The 23,870-nt window shown below is 45.8% G+C and overlaps 2 protein-coding genes across 3 annotated transcripts in view; both read left to right on the plus strand.

The window, feature by feature from the left end:
• Positions 1–10,400, plus strand: part of ZNG1A (Zn regulated GTPase metalloprotein activator 1A) — a 51,132-nt gene extending 40,732 nt beyond the window's left edge. Inside the window, exons 11-15 of the mRNA XM_019463656.2 lie at positions 2,299–2,350; positions 7,047–7,115; positions 7,219–7,284; positions 9,585–9,714; positions 10,087–10,400. Of these exons, the coding sequence (XP_019319201.2) occupies positions 2,299–2,350; positions 7,047–7,115; positions 7,219–7,284; positions 9,585–9,714; positions 10,087–10,193 (424 nt within the window). The 3' untranslated portion in view covers positions 10,194–10,400. The remainder of the gene's footprint in view (positions 1–2,298; positions 2,351–7,046; positions 7,116–7,218; positions 7,285–9,584; positions 9,715–10,086) is intronic.
• Positions 10,401–19,984: 9,584 nt separating this feature from the next.
• LOC109275351 (forkhead box protein D4-like 1) lies at positions 19,985–22,124 on the plus strand. Of its 2 annotated transcripts, XM_053908627.1 has the most exons (2): positions 19,985–21,348; positions 21,390–22,124. In XM_053908627.1, the coding sequence occupies exons 1-2, from the start codon at positions 20,219–20,221 to the stop codon at positions 21,598–21,600; spliced, it is 1,341 nt and encodes a 446-aa protein (XP_053764602.1). In that variant the 5' UTR covers positions 19,985–20,218; the 3' UTR covers positions 21,601–22,124. The 2 variants fall into 2 exon arrangements, with proteins under 2 accessions (XP_053764602.1, XP_053764601.1); XM_053908626.1 differs by having other exon boundaries at positions 19,985–22,124.
• The last annotated feature ends 1,746 nt before the right edge of the window (positions 22,125–23,870 follow it).

Raw genomic sequence — 23,870 nt, forward strand, 5'->3', positions numbered from 1 at the left:
CCCTTGGCTGTTGGGAGAAGTGCTCCTGTGAATGTGGGTGTGCACATGTCTCTTCGAGATTCCTGTTTTCAGTTCTCTTGGATACGTACCCAGAAGTGGGATTTCTGGGTCATACGGTGCTTATATTTTTAATTTTTTGAGGAAAACCTTACTGTTTGCCAGAGCAGCTGCACCGTTTTCACTTCCCACCAGCAGCACACACGTGTTCGGTCTGTCCACACCCTCGTCCACACTTGCTGTTTTCTGTTGTTTTAGGTAGTAGCGGTCCTAATGGGTGTGAGCTGATAACTTGTTGTGGTTTTGATTTGCATTTCTCTAGTGGTTGGAGATACTGGGCGTCTTTTCGTGTGCTCATTGGCCATTTGTAGATCATTTTTGGAGCAATGTCTATTCAAGTACTTGGTCCATTTTTTCATCAGGTGGTTTTGTTGTTGTTGTTGTTGTTGTGGCTGAGCTGGGAGGTTTTTTTAAATGTATTCCAGGTATTAACCCCTCATTAGATGCGTGATTTGGAAATATTTTCTCCCATTTCTTCTGAAGTAGTTGAGTCCTAAGTCTCACGTGAGAAGTACCCTCCCTGTGCCCAGAGGAAAGGAGCCTTCTTTCTGAAGACCAAGGCACATTCGGAGCAGTGTGCAGGAACAGACCTCTGAGTTTCCCCCGTTTACTCCACTGGGTTCAGACCGTGTCCTGTCCTATCTTTTTATGACCTTTCACTCTTCATCAAACCTAGCATAAAAACAGTCAGGCACAAGCATTTCCTTGGTTCTTCATTTCTTTGTGAAGGCTCCTGTGTCACGTAAAACTTACAATAAATAAATTTGCACCCTTTTCGCCTGTTAATCTGTGTTTGGCAACCTGATTTCCACACCAGCCAGGCTCCCAAAAGGGTCGAGGAGAACTTTTTCCTTCCTGTGCAAGTCGTTGGCAGTTATTTTTAACAGCACTAAATATTGAACATAGAGAAAGAGCATGTGATTTTCCAAACATTTTCAAAGGTAATCTCCTTCCACACTTGCTTAAGAACAGTGATAATGCATTAGTGACACTTAAAGGAGTGGCTGTTTCACGTGACGCCCTCTCTGCGCGGATCAGGCCTTTGCATAACTTCTCCTGTGCTCAGTTGCTAAAATGGAGAATCCAACCAGCTGGGAAGGATTTAATTTGACACTTTCTCTGCTGAGACCCCCTCCAGTGAGGCTCATTTCCCTCCAGCCGTTCCTACAGTCCTTTCCTCTTTTCTAAACTTGCTGTTACTAATTTACCCCTCACTGTTCTGCGAAGCAAAACATCTGCAAGGTTTTAAGTCCTTTTCCTCCTCCCAGCCTACCCCCATCAGTGTCTAAATGCCTGCTGCTGCTGTTATGGTTATCATTTGTTATGCCACACTGATCTTCTCGCTCTTTTTCATATCAGAACAATGCATTTGTAAGATTCTGACTTTCTGGTTTTTCTCAGTCACAGGTAACAGACTATATAGCAGGCTTATATTTCCGGATACTACTTAATTTATAATAAGTAGATATGTTCAAGGGAAAACACCGGTAAAGGAAATAATAGACCCTTCTACCTGTCTTGAGGTAGACAGCAGCATTATTTTCACATTAGGGAGCATGGGGCGAGTGGATGAAATTTGGAGCATTAGTAAAATGCTTCTGTGTATTTTTCTAGGCCTGTGGTAGATCTGTTGGTATTAAAAAGAAATATATCCACAGATGTATTCAACCACACAAAATAGTGTCACCAGAGATTAGGTTTTTTTCAGTATTGTGTGTATAGGTATGGATGTGAACGTGTTGTACGTTTGCTTTTATTGAAGCATAACATCCAATGTAATGTTTGTTTCACGGGTACCGCCATTGAGTCGGCCGTTCTGTGTATTACCCGGTGTTCACCATAAGTGTGGTCACCATGTGTCCTATACAGTGTTACTACAGTATTATGGACTATATTCCCTGGGCTCTACTTTTCATCTTCTTGACTTACTTATTTTACAGCTAGAAGCTTAGATCTCTTAATCCCCTTTATCTGTTTCACCCATCCCCCACCCCCTCTGACAGTTTGTTCTCTGTATTTAAGAGTCTCTTTGTGTGTTTGTTGAATGTGTGTACGTTCTTAGGAAAAATCTGTAAACGGTCTGTTAGCTTCTCTCTGTAAGAACATGTAAACAGCATCTAAAATTGGAACTATGTTATAGATTGAGTTGTGGAAACTCTCCTTAGCTCGGTATCTCTAAGTAACACGTAAAGTTAAATCGGAAGTATATTGATCTTTGAATTTATAATCAGTTGTTTTTAGTTTGCAGAAAAAACTTCAACATGTGCCAACAACACAGCCTCACCTAGATCAGGTAAAAAAGTCTTAAAAAAATTTTTTAAAGCATTTTTTAAACTAAATTAGTTCCGTTAGGACTATACTTATATGATGACTATATACTGTATCTTATACTGTAAGTATTACTACATTTATATTATTACTATATACTATATTACATACTATTACTGTTATGTACTATATTATACTGTCTTACTATATATATGTATATTATATTTGTAGTATTTTCCTCTTGCTAAAAAAACCGCATTTTTGAACTGTGTTGATAATTTTCAGAATTTGGGTGCTTTTGAGGTAATCTCATCTAGCTTAATGTATCACAGGAAGTCCTCAAAGCACTTGTTTCGAACCTGGGGACAAGGTGCTTTCTGGCCTCTCCGCTCTCAGGTCGCTGAGCATATTTCCCACCAGAAGGGTGGGAATCGGTGCTTAACGGCTTCCCCGGGGGCTCCCTGTGCAGCCTCTTCTTAACTCTGTTGAACTAACAGATCAAGGACAAGTCTGGTAAAAGCATGTGTGGCTTCTTTAAATAAACACTGACTTTGAGTTTCGCCTGCAGGTAGCACTGTAAATTTGAAGTGCTTAAGGTGTCCTTCCTTTGGGCACTCTAAACACCTCGTTCCTGAGGCCAGTGTTGAAGACCCTGGAAGACACGTCACCTGTTTTCACTGTCCCCACCTTCCTTTTAAGCAGGTCGTAGGTGGTGCAGCTCTAGGGTAACTGCTTTGTTCCATCTCAGACTGTGAGAGCAAGGGGGGGAGCAGTGCACCTCTTCCCACCTGTCTCGAAACTGTCCCGCATTTTTTGCAGCATGACTCATGGTGACGGGGCCTGCACAGTAGCAGCTTCGTCCTCCCTTTGGCTCGTATTTATGGGGGCCTGTCCTACCGTGTTTGTGGCACCCTTCGCTCAGAAACGTCACAACATACTCATCCACGCTTGTCTTTGGCGTGAGTGAGAGAAATACAGCTCTGGTGGTAGAATTTTTTAGAAGACGCAGTAGCAGTCACCAAGATGAACTGGAGGCATATTCTTACGGACTTTCTGGGGGAGGGAGACCATACGAGGAGTCCTCAGGAGGGAAAAATGAAGGATATAGTCGCTTTCGAGAACCCTCATCATGGCCAGAATCTGTACCTGCGATGTCTCACGCAGACCCGGCGTGGCGTGTGTGATGCCTTATGGTTGTGGGTTGAAATGCTCTTTCTTGGTAGTAGTCTGTGCATTCCTCAAACATGGATTCCTCGTTGTTTAGCACGGGGCATGTGTGCAGTGGTTGCTTGGGGAATATTTGTTACAAGAGCGGAAAGCCATGATTCTTAAATGGGGAACGTCAGAATCCCCGTTTAATATTGAATACTCCGTAGTCCCCACACCTCCGGTCTCCAGGACTGGGGCTTAAGTATGTGCACATTAATGCGTCTGTGTATTTTTAACATTTTATTGTGGAAATTTTACAAAGATCTACAAAAGTAGAACAGCAAAAGGAACCCTTTGTACACGTGACCCGGTTGCAGTGGCTGTCAGCATTTGCTGATTTTATGCCCTCTGTCTTCCCAGCACTTCTTTTGCTGGAGTATTTTTTAAACAGAAAATTTCAAACATACAGTCAAGTTGGATAGTATAGTGAAACTGTGAGTACCCATTGCCCTTGCTAGAGTGTATTAAAGCAAATCCCAGACTGTATGTCATTTCACCAGTAAATAGAGCATGGCTGTTTGTTTTTTTCTGATGCACTCTCCTGCTTTAGATCTATAAACAGGGCAGAATATAATATTGCAGACAAAGGGCAGTGGGATTCAGGGTAATGATGGTCTGTCTCATGTGGTTTGGCGGATCTGAGGCTTTGTGAAGGATAGTTTTTTTTCTTTTAACATATAGTAAAGCATACAAGTTTTTAGTGTACAAGTCAATGTGTCTTTACGTATATTTGTGCCTATGCGTTGGTCCATGGGCGCATACGAACACATATCTCTGTAATTCCCTCGTAGATACAAATACAGCAAATTCCCACCATCGTCAAGAGAGTTCCCTTGTGCCCCTTTTCAGTTAGGAACACTCCTTGCAAAGATGTACCTCCTATTCCGAGTAAGACATCAAGAAGTAGATTTTTGTTTGCCTGGAAGAAGTAAGGGAAAGAGCAACCCGGATGTCTAAAAGTGGGCAGGCGAGCATGCTCTAGGAGAGGGGGACTCTGGCGCACACGTCCTGGTGGCCGCTTCCTGCTGGAATCCTGAGCTAAGGTGTTGGGCTGTGATGGCCCGGGCACGGGGAACCGCTCTGTGCTGTGGGGCAGGGGCAGGGAAGCTGGATTGGAGTTGCAATCAGGAGACCAAGCAGGGAGATCCCCTGTGACGAGGGCCTGCACTGCGCTGGTCGCAGGGGGCGTGGAGATGGGATAAATCAAGGACAGACTCATACTAGACCTGTCTGAATAGGCTTACTGACTGATGCTGGGGCGGTAAGACAGAAGTCATGGGAAACAGGCCTGGATTGACTAGAGGAACCTATTGCTTCAGTTTTCTGCTTCTTTCTGTGTCTGGGAAAAGGAGAGTTAATTTTAGATTCGACTCTAGAACTGGGAAGAAGTCTGAAGTAGGTAATACCTAGGACATAGTAGGTATGTTACTAAAGTTTAATCCCTGAATCCTCTTTAATGCAGCTCTCTATCTCCCTGGGCCCTTTGTTTGCTCCCTGTAAGGAGGACCCGGGATTGGAGGGTGGGAAGGTAAGAAATCCCAAATGGCAGCCTGTGCATAGTTTATTTAGTAGAGCCAATTAAAGGAGGGATAACAAGTTGTGACCCTCAACTTCTGCCCTGGGAATTTACAGATCTCATCTCCTTTACTGTCTGCCCACTGCGAGGAGGATTTATTGGTACAGGAAAACATCTAGTTCTAAAATCTGTATCTGCATTGTCTTAATTTTTAAAACCCTTTTTATCTCATATTGGAGTTAATTGAACCCCTTAGAAATATTTTCATATTTCTAACCTGCCAAAAGCAACAACCATTCTCAGTAGAAGCTCTTTAAGAATAAAAAAGCATTATTGAGTTCTATGTTGAGACCTTTTCAATATGAAAAGCCAAGTTCTCCAACTTGAATAAAATACATTTTAAGCAGTTTTGAAGGTTCACTTGCTACTTTCCTTTGAAAATGACAAATTATGTTTCATTTACATCCTTTTGCTACATATTTGATATGCTATATGATGTGCTGTAAGTTCTGATACGCATTTTTTGGTATTATTGGTAGTGATTGCTTTTTTTAATCTTTTTTTCAAAAAATTTTAATGTTATTTATTTTGAGAGAGAGAGAGAGAGAATGAGCAGAGGACAGACAGAGAAAGAGGGAGAGAGAGCATCCCAGCAGGCTCCCCACTGTCAGCACAGAGCCTGACGAGGGGCTTTGACACGGGGCTTAATCTCACAAACGGTGAGATTGTGACCTGAGCCAAAATCAAGAGTTGGATGCTTAACTGACTGAGCCACCCAGGCGCCCCTAAAAATCTGACATTCTACGTCAATTTTAGTTGGCTTTCCTGTCTCATATTTAGCAAGTAAGTGCTTTCTGTTTTTCCTGTTACTAGCAACAGTGGAGAGTAAACGTCAGTATATTTTGTCCTTAGATTGGTCTTTAGTACTTACCTTTACCTTTAGCTCTTCTCTGTTTGTATAAAAAACAATTGGTCTTTTCACATTTCCTACTGTAAGCCTATGTGATTTTCTGTTGGTGAATAAAATTACTGTTGCAGTTGTAGGAAATTATACAAAGCTGTGCTTTAGTGTGTTTTCTCTTCCTGTTTTAAAGCTTGGCTTGAGTGTATTATCCTGATTATGCAAGGTGGGATTTGTGTTTCCATCATGTTATGCTTGGCCCTCATGTATTTTCATCATGAAGTTGAAATTTGGGGTCACAGTAGCCAGTGGAGCTTTGGACTTTGATTATGTGACCAGGAAATCTTGAGATTCAGGTTCCTTAGAGTGCACAGTGAGATTTATCAAGAGCAGGGAGAAAAATAAATCTCAAAGTCAACATTCTAAATGATGTCAACCTTCTACAACCAAAGGTGACATCATACTGTCATTCTCATGGCCAGATACTCCTCTCCCTTTGGCATATGCTTGGTCAGAGCTAAACTGAATTTTTCCTTTGTGGTGTTCCCAGAGAACTTTCGAAAGTACACTTTTGCTTTTGAGTTTTACTCATGGATCTAAGTAGTTTATTTTTTCTGAGCCTCCTTTCCTCCAATTTATAAAATGTCAATAATTCTCTTTATTCCACAGGCCTGTTGTCACAAGTAAATGAAACATGAAATGAAGTGACCCAGGCAAAGTACCTGGCTTAGAACATAGTCGATACACTGTATATATATTACCTTCCCTCTTCATGCTGAGAATCCTGGAGAGAATGCATTAAACAATGAGTATCCTCTTCTGAAAGTTTCTGTTTAAGTACTAAGCCACGGATGAACTCTACAGAATACAGAAAATGGGATTGCTCCTATCAGAACTCAGCAAGACAGTGAAACAGATACACCTAATGTAGTTGTTAGGCAACATAAATGTTCATGAACGTGTTTCTGTCTTAAAGGTTAATGTATTTAATGTCTTAAAATGTAAATATACTTTGCATCTTAAAACTTCTGATTTTTAAAAATATATGACATTACTTTAAAAAAATCATTATTGATGGTCTCTCTTGACTTATAGAGCGTTCTTACAGTGACATTTGAAGTACCGGGAAATGCAAAGGAAGAAAGTCTGAATGTATTTATTCAGGTGAGTGCAGTATGTAACTGATAATGACTTACCACCTGTTTGGGTTACATGGCTGTTGCCGGGAGGAATGGTTGGTCTTATTAAAATATGTCACTTGATCCAGAATCTTCTGTGGGAGAAGAATGTGAGGAACAAGGATGGTGACTGCATGGAGGTCATACGGCTAAAGGTACGGTGTGGTTTTCACTTTCATCCTTTTGGACAAAGGCCCCTTCCTTTCTTGGCTGTCACTTAACACCGTATTTGGTTTTAGAAGAAGCGCTGGTTTTAGTACAAATGACTTTGGTCTGTTTTCATTGCTGAAAAGTGTTTCCATTGCTGAAAAGAAGCTTTGGCAATCCCTGCATAAAGCGTGATTTATGCGCATAGCTGGCACTAGCGTTTCAGCTCACACAGCCTGTGCGCTCAGAAACATCTCCCCTGCTCTGAGCAGTGATGTGGCCGATAACCTTGACTCGCTGGACCTCTCCTTTCCTTGGCACACAGCTTGGTCCCTTCGGGAACGCTGACTGTCTTCTTGTGTTTAATTGCCAAGAGCGCTTCATTGACAGAAGTAACATTAGAAATCTTGCCGCGGCTGAACCCGTGTTACTTCGTACTTGTAGCAGACGCTGAACAGTGGTCATACTGTAAACAGAGTTCCAGAAGACCTGGAGAAAGCTTGCTCTGCGTTTGAAACCCATCCACGTTACTTAGCGTTTGGGGATTTATGTCATGGAAGGTGTTTTTTCCAGGGGGCAGTGTTCTATGTGGTGTGCTTAACCACTCAGCAGTCTACTCCCGCGTTTCCAGAAGGTTTTCTTATGATTACTTACTACTACTGTTAGTAACTAGATTTTCCTGTTAGCAGCTGACCTCCTGGGGTCACTAGAATGACGAAGGCTGACGCTATCAAGAAACCATTCAGGAGACACCTGGGTGGCTCAGTCGGTTAAGTTCAGCTGAAGTTTGGCTTCAGCTCAGGCCACGATCTCGCAGTTCATGGGTTCAAGCCCTGCGTCGGGCTCCACGCTGACAGCTCCGAGCCTGGGACTGCTTTGGATTCTGTGTCTCCCTCTCTCTCTGCCCCTCCCTGCTCATGCTCTGTCTCTCTCTGTCTCTCTGTCTCTCTCTGTCTCTGTCTCTCAAAAAGAAAGAAACATTAAACATTTTTTAAAAAGCCATTCAGGTTTAGATGTGCTCACTCCCTGTGCTGACTCTGCCTAGGACTGGCTTCAGAGCCATGGGTGAATCTCAGTCTGTTCCCAAGTCCTTCCCACCCAGAGGAGCTAAGTCTGATCCTGGAGCTACTGCTCCGATGACAGTAGCACCACTTCCGTCCAGGATCCTAACGGGCAGATTGTGTCTCAGTCTGCGACCGCTTCTGTCCCTGCTACTGAATGGGGAGCGGTTACTACAGAAGCAGCCCTTCAGGCCTTTATGCTGATGCTGCAGCCAGGACCGCACCACAGACCTCAGTGGCTCATCCCGCACCATCCTGGCGTGGCTTTTGTCCCTGAGTGTGTGACGGTTTTTCTGCAGCCCTTCGTCCTCTGTGGTTCTTCCCTTGTCCTTCCTCTTGTCACAACAACCCTGTGAGTCTCCCTTCATAGACTTCCTTCTCCGCCCTGCTGCAGAGGACCAGGGCTCTACCAATGAGCTTAACATGTTCACTCTGGTAACAGCTGGAAGGTCAGAGTCCTTCTACAAGTAACCTAAGACTGATGTTTAGATAATTCTTTCCCAGGAGCTATTACATATTAAAATCCGGTGTAAAAAGGAGAAAACAAAACTGGACAAAGGAAAACAGGAAGAACATACACCTAAAATACACCAGTACACCAAAACCACGCCAAAGTTTTGTGGTGGGGATGACCTTGAGTGGTTTGTCTCTTACTGTTTTGCAATATGTATATTAAGTTAATAACAAATAAGTGTAACAAGCATCATTTCAGAGAAATTGTTTCATCCTCAGGGAGCCAGTTTATCAGATAATTTGTTTCACTTCTGCAAGTCAGTATAAAATGAATTGTATCCAGATAGATGTATTTTTCTTTTCCTTTATTTCATTATTATCTGCTCCATTTATTGCAACCTAGTGAAAAATTGTCACACAAATCCTTTAACTCCTCAAATTGTCCCACTGAGACTGTGAAACAAGGTAAAATCCTTAAAAGTAGAAAAACCACTAGAATTCGATGCATGTTTTATCATTTGGTTGTTTCAACTTTTCAGATATCCTAAGACGTGTATTAATTTTATTACAAAAAGGGACTATTTTTTTTTTTAAAAACATTGTACACAAATGCTTGAGATTTAAATTTAAAAATCAGAGGCTGTAAGAAACTATTTCCATAAGGCACAAATAACTAGATTTAAGTAATTTTCACAGAATCTTTATGGGTTTGTATTTAAAATGGAACAGCAATAATCCGATAACACTGTCTGCTGTGAATTTGAACTGAGGCTGATTGATCACTCTCTGAGCAGGGGCTGGTGTCGATCAAAGACAAACTAAAACAGGTGATTGTCCAAAGTGTCCATGAGCTCTATGACCTGGAGGAGACCCCGCTGAGCTGGAAAGATGACACAGAGAGAACAAATCGATTGGTTCTTATTGGTAAGTGAAATTGGTAAATTTCTAAAGCACAGTCAAATATATATTTGAAAGTGATGTAATATGCCAAACTGTAGCAAGATTAACCAGTCTGAGTCCCTGTGATTAATGTATTTGTCTTCATGATGTGATAACATTCATAAGAACTTGGTAGACATTTTACTCTTTTCTTCAAACAGGTTTAGAAAATAATTAATTGAAATGCCAGTTTCGTCTAAGGGACTTAACTAGAAATAGAAAGTTGAAGGGATCACTAATTACTTTGTTTTTGTAAATTTCTGAAGATTATCAAGCATTTCATGATTTGGAATTGATAGGCAAACTGCCCTTTTAATAAGCATGATATAATCACACCCTGTTTTGTTCTGTGTGCAGGCAGGAATTTAGATAAGGAGATCCTTAAACAACTATTTATAGCTACTGTGACTGAAACAGAAAAGCGGTGGACGGCACATTTCAAAGAAGATCAAGTTTGTCCATAACACTAGAAGCATTTCTAATCAAAGGGACTGGGTGATAAATCGGGAATAACTTTCCTACTGGTTATATGTCAAGCATCTGTTCTTTGTGTTACTTCTGTTATGAATCCCAGCGTACTTTAGTGTTTATTTAATGGAACATGTAAAATTTAGTAGATAAATACTATAAAACATTTGACATTCATACAATAAAACATAATACCCTCTGAAGTGGGGTTTTTTTGTGTGTTTTTATTTTGTTTTTTAGTGTTTATTTATTTTTGAAAGAGAGAGCATGCAGGGGAGGGGCAGAGAGGGAGAGAGAGAATGCCAAGGAGGCTCTGCACTGACAGCCTGGGGCTCAAACTCACAAGCCGTGAGATGATGACCTGAAACCAAGAGCCAGATGCTTAACCAACTCAGCCACCCAGGTGCCTCTGTTTTTGTTTTTGTTTTTTAAATAGATGTTTCACAGAAATACCTGTCAGAATTGGCTTTGGAGTTTACATACTCTGGATTTTTCACCCATGGAAATTATTTATAATCATAATGTTAAAAGTTAACGTCAGCTTGGGGCGCCTGGGTGGCGCAGTCGGTTAAGCGTCCGACTTCAGCCAGGTCACGATCTCACCGTCCGTGAGTTCGAGCCCCGCGTCAGGCTCTGGGCTGATGGCTCAGAGCCTGGAGCCTGTTTCCGATTCTGTGTCTCCCTCTCTCTCTGTCTCTCCCCCGTTCATGCTCTGTCTCTCTCTGTCCCAAAAATAAATAAACGTTGAAAAAAAAAAAAAAATTAAAAAAAAAAGTTAACGTCAGCTTAGAACTAAGAATGGCAGCTGATTGCATAGCTATTTTATCGTTATTAACAAATTACAAAAAAAATTTTTTTAATGTTTATTTATTTTTGAGAGAGCGAGACAGAGCACAAGCAGGGGAGGGGCAGAGAGAGGACACACACAGAATCTGAAGCAGGCTCCAGGCTCTGAGCTGTCAGCACAGAGCCCCACGTGGGGCTCGAACTCACGAACTGTAACATCATGACCTGAGCCGAAGTCGGACGCTTAACCGACTGAGCCACCCGGGTGCCCCAAGATATTTTTTTAAAAAACAAATAATGTCACCATTTTTATTAAATGAAATAAAAGTCTTGTAGACTTATGAGTGGAAGAAATCAGAGGCAAACAACTGGAACCATCTCTTGTTCTAAGCTTTACTGGTGGAGTCCTGGAACTTCAGCCCTTTGCAACATATTTATACGATTCCAGTTTAAGAGCTTTTGATGTTCAGTAGATTTTCCTACTGGTATTAAATCCATCTTGGTTTTTTTGAACTTCTTTAATTTTCAGTATAAGCTAAAAAAGTGACGACATACAGAACTTCAGAGGGAACTACAGATAACTTACGACAATTTAACCATCTTTCTATCAGGGGTTGGTGTGTAAGTACACAGGGGCTTACTTATCCGCTATTTCTATTAATGGCCAGGTCAGCATAACTGTATTCAGACTGTAAGAGAAAAGCATTAGATGGAATTTTAAAAAGAGCTTTCTCAAACTAATGATTAAATATCAGAAGGCTATAGAAATGTTGTTCTAGAAATGTTTTTTCCTCAGAATTTTCACTGAAAGAATGTCCATCTCTGTGTCTTGAATGGCTCCGTCGGTTGGAGGCAGGCTGACTGGCCCAATCATCTGTCTCTCTTCCCCTGCATTCTGTGCCTTTTTTATATAACCTTCTGTATTCCTCCATCTGTCCCCTGAATCCAATCTCTTTTTTAATTTTTTTTAATGTTTATTTTTGAGAGGGACAGAGACGGAGTGTGAGGGGGGGAGGGGCAGAGAGGGAGACACAATTGAAACAGGCTCCAGGCTCTGAGCAGTCAGCACAGAGCCCGACGCGGGGCTCGAACCCACAAACCGTCAGATCATGACCTGAGCCGAAGTCGGACGCTTAACCCACAGAGCCACCCAGGCACCCCCTGAATCCAGTCTCTTAAATTCACGGTTCAGACAGTACGCTTACTCTGTGGCGGCAGATCGCAGATCGCCGATCGCCCAGTAGAAACGCAGCTGATTTTTGGGTCCGATCTGGGCTTTCATTCCAGTTGTGTTGCTTCTTGGCCTCGCAGTCTCGGGCGGAGCACTTTCTCCAAGGTCGGTTTCCTGGTTTATAAAGTGGGCGGCGTCATTTCAGTCATTCAGGGTTGTTGTGAGGGTTGCATAGGTTTGCAGCGCACCAAGTGGAGCCTGGATACAGGCTTTCTTTTTCCTAACGAGGTAAATTTGATTTGTTTTATGGTCAGTGTTGCCACAGTAATAGTTTATAATGTTCCTTGGCAAATAGTAAGCACCTAGATTCCTCTGTTTACAGCCATGAGAGAGAGCTTACAATGAATTGCCCTGCTGTGGGGGAAATGTTTGGAGTACTGTTAATCTGTACTCTTAAAAATCTGCATTTATCAAAGTCCTAAACCTTTTTTTCTTTAAGATACATTAGTATGTAATTCTTTTTTATCACGTAAGTACTGACCAGATACATTTGTGTCCTACAAATCGCGGATGTCACAATGAATCAGTCTCCCATGACCTGTGTCCTTCAGTCGCTGACCCTCCTCGGGGGTGGGCAGTGTTGTCAGCATCGTGTCTGCCCTTGTACGTGTTGCTTTTCACTTACACACACACGCACACACACACACGCTTACGTCGTGGTGACTAGAGCCGTAGTGTAAGCTGCTGCTTCTGGAGAGGTAGGAGCTTGCCATAAATATCCTCAAGGAAGACATTTATTTTCATAATGCGTGTGTTTTATTTTACTTAATTTTATTTTTTTAACATAAAAAATGTTTATTTTTTTAACTTAAAAAAATGTTTATTTTTGATAAAGAGAGTGCAAGTGGGGGTGGCACAGAGAGAGAGGGAGACACAGAATCCGAAGCAGGCCCCAGGCTCTGAGCTGTCAGCACAGAGCCCAGTGCGGGGCTCGAACTCACAAATCCATGAGATCATGAGCCGAGCCAAAGTCGGATGCCTAACTGACTGAGCCACCCAGGCGCCCCTTAATGTGTATACTTTAAAACATCGTTCTTTTTAGATTTTAATGCACTTAGCTTTTTAAAAAACTCAACTATTAGCCTTAGACCTTCTTCCTTGACAGTACATATGAATAGGTCTTGTTCTTTAATTGCCTCGTAGAAATTCGTAGGATAGCATAGAATACATTCCTTTAAAACATCATTTATTGATGGGGCGCCTGGGTGGCTCAGTTGGTTAAGCGTCCGACTCCGGCTTGGGTCCTGATCTCGCGGTTCGTGAGTTCGAGCCCCGCGTCGGGCTCTGTGCTGACAGCTCAGAGCCTGGAACCTGCTTCGGATTCTGTGTCTCCCTCTCTCTCTGCCCCTCCCCCGTTCATGCTCTGTCTCTCTCTGTCTCAAAAATAAATAAACGTTAAAAAAAAAAAAATTAAAGCATCATTTATTGAGAGCTTCCACTTTGCCCAGGCTTGAGCGCTGGGCGAAACTGCACGTGAAAGATAAGGGCCTCATTCTTACAGTGTTTACATTTTGGTGGCAGGACGTAAATAAATTAGAAAAGAAGAGGAAAGTAAGTCCCATAACAGGACTGGGGGGTCCTGGAAAGCCTCCCTGAGGAGAGATGGGTGGAAGTTGAGGATGGAGTTAAAACGCTTGGTGCATGGGGAGGGGGAGTCGGGAAGAAGGTTCCAGGCAGACCAGCACCTAGTGGAGCAGCCTTTTAGCTGGGAGCCCGCACCACTGGTGCCAGACCGGGCCTGGGGGTGGGGGGGTGGGGGGGTGGGGGGTGGCGTTGGGAGCTGGGGCAGGGCTTGCTGCTCCTGGTGGGACGGAGCAGAACATCTGGTTTTAAGCTGGAGAAGCGGCGTGGTTTGTGATCGATCCCTGTGGCAGATGAACCAGCCCTTAACTGTTCTCGAAACTCCACACGGTGCTACAGTGAACATCATTGTGCAGCACGCCTCTTTGTTCTTAGGTGAGGATGCTTCTCTAGAGTAAGTGTGTACGTGTGGAATCCCGGGCTTCTGGGATGTGCACGCTGAAATTCTTAATAGATGCTGACCAGCTGCTCTCCCAAGTGGCTGGAAGTTTCCGCCTTACACAGTAGGGGGTGAGAATACCCATTTTTCCAAACCTAGTTAACCCTCTGTAACCTTGCCCGTCTGCGTAGAAAGGCATCTCACTGTTTTTATTCAGATTTCATGTTTTTTTTTTTAATGTTGTTTATATCTTCTTTTAAAGATGCATTGTGTGTTCTTCATTCTTTTCCCCAAATGCAATTTTCCACGATCAGAATCATTATCAGTTTAACCTGCACTTCAGAGGACTTTGGAACTTGTCATAGAGAATATATCCCCAACAGAATATTTACATTATATATATATATGTAATGTGTATATATATGTGTGTGTGTGTATGTATATATGTGTGTATATATATATATATATATATATATATATATATATGTTTTTAATGTTTATTTCATTTATTTTGAGAGAGAGGGAGAGTGCAAGCAGGGGAGGGACAGGGATAGGAGAGAGAGAGAGAATCCGAAGCAGGCTCCGTGTCATAAGCACAGAGCCTAATGAAGGCAGGGCTCAGACTCACTAGAACTGTGACATCATGACCTGAGCCGAAGTCCAGAGCCGGACGCTTAACCAACTGAGCCACCCAGGCATCCCTGAGAATATGTATTTTTATAACTAAATGTGGACCAGTATCCCAACTACAGATAATTTCAAGGGTATTGGTGGTGACGATGGTGATCAAGGTTTAGGCGCAGTTCATCTAAAACTCTATAGTTTACTGAGTAATACAGGATAGATTACTAAATGTCTCTGAGCCTTTGCCTCCTTATTCATACAATGGCGATAAAATGCAAATCTCTCACCATTGTTCCAGGGATGAAATTTAAAGCACCCTGAATAGAGTCTCAATGTAAGCGAATTCTTTTTCCAGCAAGATTTGATTAAAAAAAACAAACAAACCCTTAAAAACCCCAAACCAACAATTCTCAAGCTTGTGCGTACCTTCTTAAAACAGCTCTTTCCTAGGCTTTGCCCAGCTTTTAGTATAAGGGCCCAGTGCCTTGGTACTGTGTGCCAGGGAGCTGGAGGAGGGGTCGACACAGGGTCAGAGGGAAGACCAGATAATTGAAAGGGTAATTCTCAGGTCATGATGTTTCCAGGAAGTTATCGACAAAATAAAGCTAAGAGACTTTTAAGCATTTACGGGCTTGGTCGTTTCCTTGCTACAAATTGATTAATCGTCTCCTTTGCCTCAGTAGGGTAGGTGGGAGCACTGCTTTTAGATTGCTTTGAAAAGACTTCCCCGGTTTCAGAAATGCCATACCTTGTGGAAGTGATGTTGAAAGAAGTATATTCTGCCTTTGTAGACGAGCAACTTGCCCTACCTCGAGGAGAAAGATACACTAGAGCTTTTCTTCTTCTTCTTCTCAGAGTTAGCTTTAATATTCAAATCAACTTTAACTGTTGATGGCCACATTGTCTTTATTTATTTATTTTTATTTTTGAGAGAGAGAGCATAAGCAGAGAAGGGGGAGAGGGAGAGGGAGAGAGAATCCCAGGCAGGCTCCACGCTCAGTGCAGAGCCTGACGTGGGGCTCGACTTCACGGCTGTGAGGTCACGACCTGAGCCGAAATCAAGAGTCAGATGCTTAACCGACTGAACCACCCAGGTGCCCTTATCTTGCCTTTAATTTTCAGAGTGGAATGGAGAGAAACCAGACAGCATCATCCTTTTTGTAGATTAGTCTAGAAAGTTTGGTTTTTCATACTAGGACAGCATTGCGTGAGCTCCTGATGGGTTTGTTCAGAAAAAAAAACGTATTCGTTGTTAGGAAAGAAGCAATCCCCAAATATTACAGAGTCCCCACCATGCACAAGGCTGCGTGTTAAATGCTGCAGGAGTTACAAAGGCAGGCTTCTCATTCTGAAGGCAGCACTAAAGAATTGATGGGATGTGACTGTAAGAGTTTTTTTCTTTTCTTTTCTTTTCTTTTTTCTTTTCTTTCTTTTTCTTTCTCTTTCTTTCTTTCTTTCTTTCTTTCTTTCTTTCTTTCTTTCTTTCTTTCTATCTATCTATCTTTCTTTCTCTTTCCTCCCCTTCCCCTTCCCCTTCTTTCCTTTTTTCCAGAGTGACTTGCCATAATGGAGTCTTTCCAAAGCACTCAGTTTTCATTGATAAAGCTCTTTGTTTTTACCTGGGCATATTTTGTATAACATTAGATATAATCACATACAATAAACTTTACCCTTTAAAAAAAATTTTAATGTTTATTTTTTGAGAGCGTGAGCAGGGGAGGGACAGAGAGAGAGGGGGAGACACAGACTCCGAAGCAGGCTCCAGGCTCTGAGCTGTCAGCACAGAGCCTGACAAAGGGCTCAAAGTCATGAACGGCGAGATCGTGACCTGAGCTGAAGTCGGACGCTTAACTGACTGAGCCACCCAGGCGCCCCTAAACTTTACCCTTTCAGAGTGTACAATTCATAGCTTTAGTAAATCTACCATAGCTAAGTCCAGAACATTTTCATTACTCCCCAAGGAAACTACCCATCAGCGGTTACTCCCCATTTCCCCCTGTTCGTAGCCCCCAGCGGCCACCACTCTACTTTCTGTTTCTGTAATTGGCCTATTCAGACTCCTTTCACTTACCATGATGTTTTCAAGATCCATCCATGTCGTAGCGCGTATCAACACTTTGTTGCTTTTGTTGCTGAATGAAAGTCTATGTATATTACCACATGTTGTTTATCCATTCATCGCCTGATGGGCGTTTGAGTTTCTCCTTTTTGGCTATTCGGCCTTTTTCCCATGTTTAATTTTTTAAACTAATAGAATGTAATTTTTGGAACAGTTTCAGATTTACAGGAAAAGTGAACAGACAGCACAAGATAAACGTGCAGGTGGTACAAGTTCCCATATTCCACCCCCCCCCCCATACACACATTCAGTTAATATCTTACAGTAGTATGGCACATTTGTTACAATTAGTGGACTGATATTGATACATTATTATTAACTAAAGTCTGTAGTTTATTCACATAGCCTTATTCAGGCAGCCTGTTCAGATGGCCTGTCATTTTTCTGTTCCAGGATGCTGTCCGTCATTTTTCTGCTTGGATGCTGTCATTTTTGTCTTCCAGGATGCCGTCCCAGACTCCACACTGCAGTTACTTGTCACGTCTGTCTGTAGAGTCCTCTGGGCTTGGACTGTTCTCGTTTTGGTGACCTTGATAGTTTTGAGGATGGTTCTGGCCAGGGACACAGGATGCTCCTCTATCAGAATTTGTCTGTTTTTCTCCTGATCACATGGGCTCGGGGGAGCACGATCACATTACGGCATATACTGTCAAAGGGTTTATGACTATTGATGTAAACGCTGGTCACCTGATGACCTGGCTGAAGTGTTTGTGACCCTTCTCCACTTGTAAGGATCTTTGGAAGGAAGATATCTTTGGAAGGATCTGTATCTTTAGAAGGAAACCACTCTGCACTGCCTGCGGTAAAAGAGTGAGGAATTCTCCTGCCCACGGCCCTGTTTAATATTTTGGAGCATTTTTGTTGTTGTTGTTGTTTTTTGTGTTTTTTGGTTTTTTTTTTTTTTTGTAAAGCAGGTTCTATGCCCAATGTGGGGTTTGAACTCAGGACCCTAGGTTTAAGACTTGCATGCTCTACAGACTGAGCCAGCCAAGCATCCCTCTTTCCTCCCATTTATTATTTTACTCATTTGGTTTTTATCAGTATGGATACACACACGAATATTTATTTTATGCTTTGGGTTGTAATCTAATCCTACTTGCTGGAGTGGCCCCAGCTTTCACCACAGGAGAACTTCACTTGTCTCCTATGCCCCCTTGACATACCTCCGTCAATGGAGATTCTTTTGTTTTTGTTTCCCAAGCCTTTACTTTTCTCCTTTCATTTTTAAATAACCCAAATCCCCATAGATGTTGACTTTAGGAAAACTAACAATACTCCCTTCCCAGGTCACAGGATTCCTCTGCAGCCTGCAGAAATGTGCTTTACCTGCAGGGGGTTGACGGGGAGGCAGCTGGGAGACTGAGGTTGGATAAGACACCTGTCACAGCCCTCCCTGAGCTTGGTTTAGTCATCCCCCAAGTAGTAACTGGTGAACCTGGGATTCAAACACAAATCCCTGAGGCCCAAAAGCTCCATCATTTGTCCTTCAAGCTACATATGACGGCGAAGGCGAGAATCTCAGGAGTAGAGCACAAGCTCTTAACATCTTTTAGAGAAAGCAGTTTTCAAATTTTAATCCTGAAGCGACTAGCTACTTTAAACTACTTTTTTGTTATAGTTTGCTCCTTTACCTGGCTTCTGATTTCTGGCTGAAAGTTCATTATCATTTACAAACGCTAAAGGCAGATTTACTATGACCATCAGTGGCATAATATGTGTATGTTGCATTTTTAGTAGATGCCTCCTCAAATTCTTTTCCCAAATAGGTGGCTATTACGTTATGAACAGCCAGTTGCTCAGTATTTCACCCCAAGATCCCTATTTATATAACACACATGAAGTTAATTCCACCGGACCGTGACTCTGGTCGCTGAGCGTAAGATTTAAATGAAGCCAGTCTAGAAACCGCCACTTCCAAGGATGTCAGGTGAGCGAAACAGACTCTCTGCCACATCCCTGTTCTCCAGGGTGGGGAACGCCGACCTAGTGATTTAGGTAAAGGCCCCGCACCTCTCCCTTGGCCTTGTTGTTATTATTAATTTTTTGTTAAGTAGGCTCCACGCCCAGTGTGGGGCTTGAACTCACAGCCCCGAGATGAAGAGTCGGGTGCTACACTGACGGAGCCACCCAGGTGCCCCTGTTTTAATTTTAATATTTATTATTATAGTAAAAGTGCTGAAGGTTGACTTTTAAAAAAGAAGAAGAAGAGATTGAGAGATCGTCAGACTGCGTGCATCCGTTGGTGTTGGGAGGCTGTTTTTGTGAAAACGGGGTTTTTCACACGGGCTCTGGACTGGTTAGAACGTGGCACAAACCACCTAATTGGTGATGGACATTTGAAAAACAATTGTGTCAGTGGTCACTTGTTTTACGAAGCCCAGTTTAGGTGCAGAAGTCTATCTACCCAAGGGTGTGACATAAAACGTATTTTATCCTGTGGTTAAGGGTTCAAAGAAGCTCGAGAAGCGCTGATGCCAAGGGACTTCTCTTTAGCTCTTCTGTTTTCCTTCTACCCCGAACTTCCACAACTTAACGCCCAGACATTTCAGCCTTTTCTGGAAACCTCAGTTGGGCAGTTAAGGCGGGAAGTAGAAGGGACCGTGCAACCCTCCCTCGCATTCCCCGGAGTTCGTGGATATAGTTAAAAATGCTTAAGAATTAAGAATGGTTCAGCTCATCATTCGGGATGAGCACGGACTCCACCAATGGAAATGGGTGAATAACCGGCTGTGAACCCCGAAAACATACTGTTAGGCTTTTCTTACAAACACCGTAGACATTTAGTGCCACCCCCCCCTTTCTATCCTCCAGGGGAGAGGCCCGAATATCGAAGTGGCCACAGATTGTTGGGTGTCCTATTTTCCTGCCTCTGCTATTTGCACGGTTTTCAACGCGCTTTCACCGCGCATCTTCCTGGGTGGCCGGTGGGTGTCAGGAGAAGGAGGGGGCTGGAGGCTCTTGCCCTGTCGGGTAACGCGCAGGGAACCCTCATCATTGGACTGCGTCCGGAGCAAGCAGGGGAGCGCTGGGAGGTAGGGGAGGAGGGGGTGGAAAGGGTGGGGGGCGGTCGACCACTCAAGGACTCGAAGAAGCTCCGAGAAAAGGCAAAGCGCATCTTTGCTGGACGGCGTTGGCAACGAGGAGAAACCAACGGAAGAGAAGACCACCACCAAACGGGCAACCAGCCGCAAGCCCTCCTGCTTTTTGGAACACTCCGAACCCGCCCGCCTCCAGCCCGGACCCCCTCGAGGCAGGCGAGCGGCCGGCCACCACCCCTGCGTCTTGCACGACCTGCTCCCCCATGAACTTGCCCAAACCCGAAAGCCTTCGCTCCACACCGCGGCGCAGCCTCCGGGGCTCCGACGGGGAGGACGGCGAGATCGACATCCTGGGAGAGGAGGAGGATGAGGGCGAGGGGGAGGAGGACGAGGAAGGCGAGGCGGCGGAGAGCCAGCCGTTGCCAGGGCAGCTGCCCCCGCCGGGGACGCGGGAGGCGCGGCGCGGCGCGGGCGCGCTTGGCGGAGGGCTCCCCGAGGGCGGCGGCGCCCCGGCCGACGCCAAGTTGGGCCCCAAGTTCGGGGCGTCGAGCGGGTCCGCGGCGGCCTCCGCGGACGGCCCGCAGCCGGCGAAGCCGCCGTACTCCTACATCGCGCTCATCACCATGGCCATCCTGCAGAGCCCGCACAAGCGCCTCACGCTCAGCGGCATCTGCGCCTTCATCAGCGGCCGCTTCCCCTACTACCGCCGCAGGTTCCCCGCCTGGCAGAACAGCATCCGCCACAACCTCTCGCTCAACGACTGCTTCGTCAAGATCCCGCGCGAGCCGGGCCACCCGGGCAAGGGCAACTACTGGAGCCTGGACCCCGCGTCCCGGGACATGTTCGACAACGGCAGCTTCCTCCGGCGCAGGAAGCGCTTCAAGCGCCACCGCCCGCCCCCGGGAGCCCACCTGCACCACCCCTTCCCCCTGCCCGCCGCGCCCGCCGCCCTGCACGGCCCCTACCCGGGCCTGCTGCTCGGGAGCCCGGCCCCGCCGCCCCCAGTGCCGGGGGCCTACCCCGCCGCCGCCTCCGGGAGCCGCCCGTGCGCGCTGCTGCACCCGCACCCCCTTCGCTACCTGCTGCTGTCGGCCCCGGCCTACGCCGAGACGCCCGGGAAGGCGCCAGGCGCGGACCCGGCCACCCCCGGCGCCCCCTCGGCCGTGCGGCCCTCCCCGGGCTCCCAGCCTTGGGAGGAGGGCAAGGGGTCGGCGGCGCGGCCGGGAGACGGATGCGCCCCCTTCAGCATCGAGAGCATCATGCGAGGGGTCCGAGGAGGAGGCGGGACGAGGGCCGCGCAGAGTCTGCCCCCGACCCCGTGGGGCTACTGCCACCTGCTGCAGCGCTCGTCGTGCCTGGTGCATCACCGGGCGGCCACCCCTTTGCTGCACGTGTCGGCTGCCGCTGCGGCGTCCGCTGCCCGGACCGTGTTAGAGCAGCAGCAGCATCGGCAGCAGCAGGAGGACTGTACCAGCCGCCGCGCTCCCAGCGAGGGCGCTCTGCTGGGCCAGCACCTGTCCGCGGCGCGCCTGGGGTGTCCGCCCGGAGCGGGAGGCTCCAGGCCGACAGCGGTGGCCAGCCTTTCCAGCAGGGAGAGCGTCTTGCCGGCCTTCTGAGCGGCATCCGCACGCTGTCCTGGCGCTGACCCCGCCGGACACCCCTGGAGCCAAGCCGGGGGACGGCCCTTCGCGCCGCCCGCCCTCGCGCACGCCGCCCCGCGGGGCGGGGACCACGGGGGCGCGTCCGAACTCCGCGTCGCAACCACAACGACCTGGACCACGGTGCGGGTCGCTGCCGACTCCGTACAGAGGAAAAGTTGGATACTGTGCGGCTCCCCGGGCGTAACCTTCCCATGGCGTCCACTCTCGCCCTCACTTTTCCAGCCTCCAGTCGTGGCTTCCAGGGTTTTTCCCATTACCCATTTCCAGAGTAACTGAACGTGAGTGGGACACTTTGTTCTGGTATTTAAAAAAAGAAAAAGAAGAAAAAAATAAAGAAAATAAATGCCCAATGCACAACCTGTTTCCCCTCGTTGACTCCCTAGGAATTGCAAATATTATTCCCCGGTCAAGTGCAAAATACTTGTTCTTTCTGTCTTCCTGAAATCGATGTGTAATAGAGACTTTTAATTTTAAAGCATTGACTTCTAATGTGTGTGTCTGGTGTGGAAAGATGCTAACTAAATAAAATGCTAAGTCACCACACCATATTACTTATTTCGTATTTACTTCTCAATAATCGCTTTCTAAATGGAACTTCTTTTGAAAGTTAGTTCTTTCCTCCCAGGGAACAAGTTAGTTTTACAATTCGTATTCATTACAGGCATCAGAAACAATTTTCCAACATGGCCTGCAAAACTTCCGAATATTTGACGTCCTGGGCTTTAAAATATGGTATATAGAATTTATGAAATCTGTAGAAGAAAAAGAATTGGAGGGAAATGTAAGTACATTTTCCATTCGTTTTTCATGTTTCTAAAGATGTTGATTTTTCACCTGAATACAGTGGGGCGCCACTTGAGATCAATTTAGAAGGTAGTGGCCAACATTTCCCAGGAAAAAAATAAAAGGCACTTTTTATAAAAGCGTCAGAATTTTCCAAAGCAGGGCCAGGGAAAAAGGAAGGATCAAAGGTAACATTTGTGTCCTGGACAATTTACAATTAAACATTTTTTTTCTCCCCAGACGGATGCCTTCTAAGGGCGCATGGGCCCCTTTCTTTGGTACAGGAAGAACTTAGTTGTTTCGAAAAGAAGTTCTCCGAGAAATTTGCCACCAGAAAGGTTTCACTGTCCTCAGGCTTCTGGCGACCGGGTGGGTGGGAAACAAGAGGAAGATGCGCATCAGGAAATAGCCCCAGAGACAGCAAGTTCCAGCAAGTTCCGAGAGACCCCGCCGCACTCCCGGCCCTCTCAGGGCTCCTGTTTCAGAAGAACCACATTCCTTGCTGCTGCTGTGGGAGAAGCCACTTGGAAAGTGTGAGAAGGTCGTTCCCCTTCATCTACTCCGCAGTTCCCGCTGTGAATTTCTGGTTCCGGGAGGGAGGGCAGATCTAGGCACACATTTTTACGGCTGTCCAATTGGTCCACTTTTACCCCAGCTTCTCATCTCCTCCCCATCTCTCCTCCCCTTGCAAGTCCTGCGCGCGATCCTCACCTCCTCCGGGCTTGCAGTAGTACGGTTCTGGAGACGTTCTGGAAGGTTCCCAAGCCCAGCCCCTGGGACCCGCCTAGACGCGGGCTTCCGTTCTCCCTCGGCCCTGCACGCGCAGCGCAGCCTTCGCCCGGTCGCTCCTAGGGCACCAGCAGTTCCCTTCTGTGGCCCCGATGCGCGACCAAAAGCCCCTTCTCCCCCACCACCTTCCCTTCTCAGGGTTTTGCCGGGTCCTGTCTCACCCTCCGCACCCCAGCTTTAAGATCCGTTTAGCGCGTTCTGCAGGTCTGGGGTTACCTGTGTTTGGCAACAAGCCGTAATAAAGGGAGCCTCTGTCACACCAAGAACTCTCCCCTTCCCGTGCCAACTCCCTCTTGCCCTTTGTGCGAACACATTTCCAGGCCTACGTGCGTTCTTTTATTCAGTCAACAAACTTCGTGGGAGCGACAGGTGGAGCCGCCACCGAGCCCAGAGGCGACACTCGACGCCGACGCCGGTGTCTTCCTTCCCTGCGCCCCAGACCAGCACGGTCACGAGCACCGGTCACAACCTGGCCGAAGCCGGCCCCCACTCTCCTGCTTTTTATACTTTTTACCTAATGAAACCGTATCGAAGGATGAATTTTCAAGAAAACCGTCTATTCGGTGGGAGAGTGAATTAAACGTTGATCTCCAGTCGAACGTGGCGCTAGGGGTCCGCGCGCACAGGTGGGGCCTTCCGTGGGGGCCCGCGGGGTGACCCGCCCGCCACCCCAGCCCCCGTG

Source organism: Panthera pardus, unplaced genomic scaffold, assembly GCF_024362965.1.
Source record: "Panthera pardus isolate Hobbes unplaced genomic scaffold, ASM2436296v1 HiC_scaffold_20, whole genome shotgun sequence".
In the NCBI taxonomy this organism is placed as follows: domain Eukaryota; kingdom Metazoa; phylum Chordata; class Mammalia; order Carnivora; family Felidae; genus Panthera; species Panthera pardus.